This window comes from Kryptolebias marmoratus, linkage group LG13, assembly GCF_001649575.2.
Source record: "Kryptolebias marmoratus isolate JLee-2015 linkage group LG13, ASM164957v2, whole genome shotgun sequence".
Taxonomy (NCBI): domain Eukaryota; kingdom Metazoa; phylum Chordata; class Actinopteri; order Cyprinodontiformes; family Rivulidae; genus Kryptolebias; species Kryptolebias marmoratus.
The window spans coordinates 179760-182563 of NC_051442.1; the positions used below are offsets into that span (position 1 = coordinate 179760).

At 50.6% G+C, this 2804-nt stretch overlaps 1 protein-coding gene across 2 annotated transcripts; it reads left to right on the plus strand.

Annotated features, from left to right (window-relative positions):
• The first annotated feature begins 490 nt into the window (after positions 1-490).
• im:7136398 (schwannomin-interacting protein 1) lies at positions 491-2537 on the plus strand. 2 transcript variants are annotated; one of them, XM_037978904.1, is made up of 6 exons: positions 491-687; positions 898-989; positions 1327-1429; positions 1529-1648; positions 1729-1858; positions 2370-2537. In XM_037978904.1, exons 1-6 carry the CDS (start codon positions 511-513, stop codon positions 2462-2464), a joined length of 717 nt encoding a protein of 238 aa, XP_037834832.1. In that variant the 5' UTR covers positions 491-510; the 3' UTR covers positions 2465-2537. The 2 variants fall into 2 exon arrangements, with proteins under 2 accessions (XP_037834832.1, XP_037834833.1); XM_037978905.1 differs by having other exon boundaries at positions 492-687; positions 1327-1405.
• Positions 2538-2804: the final 267 nt, after the last annotated feature.

Below are 2804 nucleotides of genomic sequence, written 5' to 3' on the forward strand. Positions count from 1 at the left end.
AGACAGACAGACAGAGAGACAGACAGACAGACAGACAGACAGTAATGTTCTTGTTTGCTGCTTTTTAAAGAGACGACAGGTGAAGCTAAATAATAAAACTAATAAATGTATATTTATTTTAATTTTACCATCTCAGTAACTCAGTGGTATCTGGTTCTGGTTCTGGTCCTGGTCCTAGTTCTGGTCCCGGTCCTGGGGGACCACCATCCTGCAGGTTTTAGATGTTTCTCTGATCTTCAGCAGCTCTCAGTCATTCAGATCATGTGAGTCGCAGCAGAGAAACACCTGAAACCTGCAGGATGGTGGCCCTCCAGAACCAGGACCAGGTTCAGAACCAGGACCAGGATCAGGTCCAGGATCAGGACCAGGACCAGGTTCAGAACCAGAACTCGGCTGCACTAACAGATGTACTCGTCTCTCTGATGATTGAACAGCAGAATGAAGTTCCTGGTTTGAATCTGATCCTACGGTTTCTACCTGAGCAGAAGGTGAATTTATTCCTTCTGTTTGATGTCAGGGAGGATGGAGGGAGACAACGAGACGGCCGAGGAGGAGGAGGAGGAGGAGGAGCTTCATCATCACATCGCTGCGGCGTCCTCCACGGAGAACCTTCCCATCATGCACTGGGAGGACCTGAGCGAGCGGATCGCTGAGCTGGAGAGGCAGGAGGAGGAGAGGAGGGAGAGGGTAAAGGTCACCGTTAGGTTTGGTTCTGTTAGCTGAGGTCAGAGGTCAGCATTTCAGACAAACGGTTCTGTGAGGACAGATTATCAGGACAGGAAGTTCTCTCAGATCCTCATCCTCATCCTTACTTTACTGAAACAAACGTTTGAGTCAAAACCTGTGTGTGGATTAAAACTGATGAAGATGATGATGATGATGCTGGTCTTCCTGCAGCGGGGGACGGGGGACAGCCAGGGCAGAAACTGGACGGTCTGGGAGGAAGAGGAGGAAGACTTCAGGTGTCGAGTGGCTGTCTTCACGTCACGGTAACAGATTTATACGTTTAAAGGTTCAGAGTCAAACGAGTGGCGCCACCTGCTGGTTGGAGCTGATGTTTACTGTAAACAAACAAACAAACAAAAGAACAAACACTCTGAGACCAACAGAAGGGAGGATTTAATGATTTAATTTATTAATTAAAACTTTCTGAGCTCAGCCGTCTGTTTTAAAGTTAATTTAAGAAAATCTTGTTTTACTTTTAGTTAAAGTTAAAATTTATTAAAAGTTTTGTCTGACTTCAGTCTTCTGAGCCTTTTAGACCCTGAACCCCTTCAGCAGAATAAAATATTCAAAGTGAGTTCTCAGCAAACGTTCTGTTTGCAGGTTTCAGAACCACAGGAAGCTGCAGCTCTGCTTCATCAACGACAGCGACAGTGAGGAAGAGGAGGAGGGCGGCAGAAAGGTCTTCATCACACGAGGGGGCGGGGTCAGAACATCAGGGTTTAGGTTCCTGTTTTTAAAGTCTTTCCTGCTTGCTAACAGCTAACAGTCTGACCTTTGACCTTTGACCTCTCGACCCTGTCAGGTTTCCAGGGGACCACGACACGGCGGTTGCCGCGGCGCCGGGTTGAAACAGGAAGTGGCCGCGGCTCTGCGAGCGCTGAGGGACAAACTGCTGGCAGAACAGAAGGAGGAGGAGGAGGAGGTAACGATGAAGAGTCAGGAGGAGACACGACAGCAGGGGTCAGAGTTCCTCACAGCTGTGTGTGTGTGTGTGTGTGACAGCGTCGGGCCTGCAGCAGCAGCAGCAGCAGCTGTGTCTCCCCGCGGAAACATCTGGAACATCAGGAGCTGCAGGAACTTCCTGTGCAGCAGCTGCTCGCCGTCAGAGCGTCGCTCCAACAGGAAGTTCATGGTAACTCGCCGCTTCTTTTCTCAACTGAGCGTTCAGACCTGCGGAGGATTTAAAACCGGTTCAACAGATCCTGAAACAAACATTTCAAACAGCCGAGGAACCGGAGACCAAAACATCAAATGAAAGCAGGAAGTGAAGAAGAATAAAAGTAAAACTTTGTTCTGAGTCAGTCTGAAGTAAATCTGCAGCCGGATTATTTCACTGGAAATATTAAATCAGCTCAGCTGGTCCTGGAGAACAAGGACCTGGTTCTGGTTCTGAGCAGCTTTTAGGTACAACTCCAGAACCTTCAGCCCCAAAATGTAAAAGCTGTTAAAGTTGTGTCCCAGCAGCAGAAGGCAAACAGTGGGCGATAGTGTTTTTGCTCATGTCTGTTAGCTGGACCAAGATGGCCGCCACGGCCAGCGGCTCGAGTAGCTGAGAGTCCTCCCCACGTGGACTCTGAGGCTGACGGGTTCTGGGTTTTTCTTGTTCTGAAGTTCTGTTTGTCCGGTTCTGGTTCTGATTCCAGCTCTGAGCTCTGAACTCGTGGCCCACCTGTTGGTACGAGACCAGCGGAGGACCAAGCAGGACGCCATGCTGCTGGACGTCCAGGACCTGACCTGACCGGGACCCTGGACCGGGACCCTGGACCGGGACCCTGGACCGGGCCGGGCCGGGCTGCTGGTTCTGTCCACTGCCTTCAAACCAAAAACCAACGGGGGATATCTGAAAAGCAGCACAGATGGAAGTTCTGCAGGATTCTGAAGGTTTGAACGGGTCGGTTCTGGTGGATGAAGAGCCGAACTTCAGCTGCTGGTTTATTCAGTTTGGACTGAACCTCTTCAGGAACAGCTGGAAAAGTGACAGAGGTCAGAGGTCAGGAGGTCGGGTCGGGTCAGGAGGTCAGGTCGGGTCGGGTCGGGTCAGGAGGTCAGGTCGGGTCGGGTCAGGAGGTCAGGTCGGG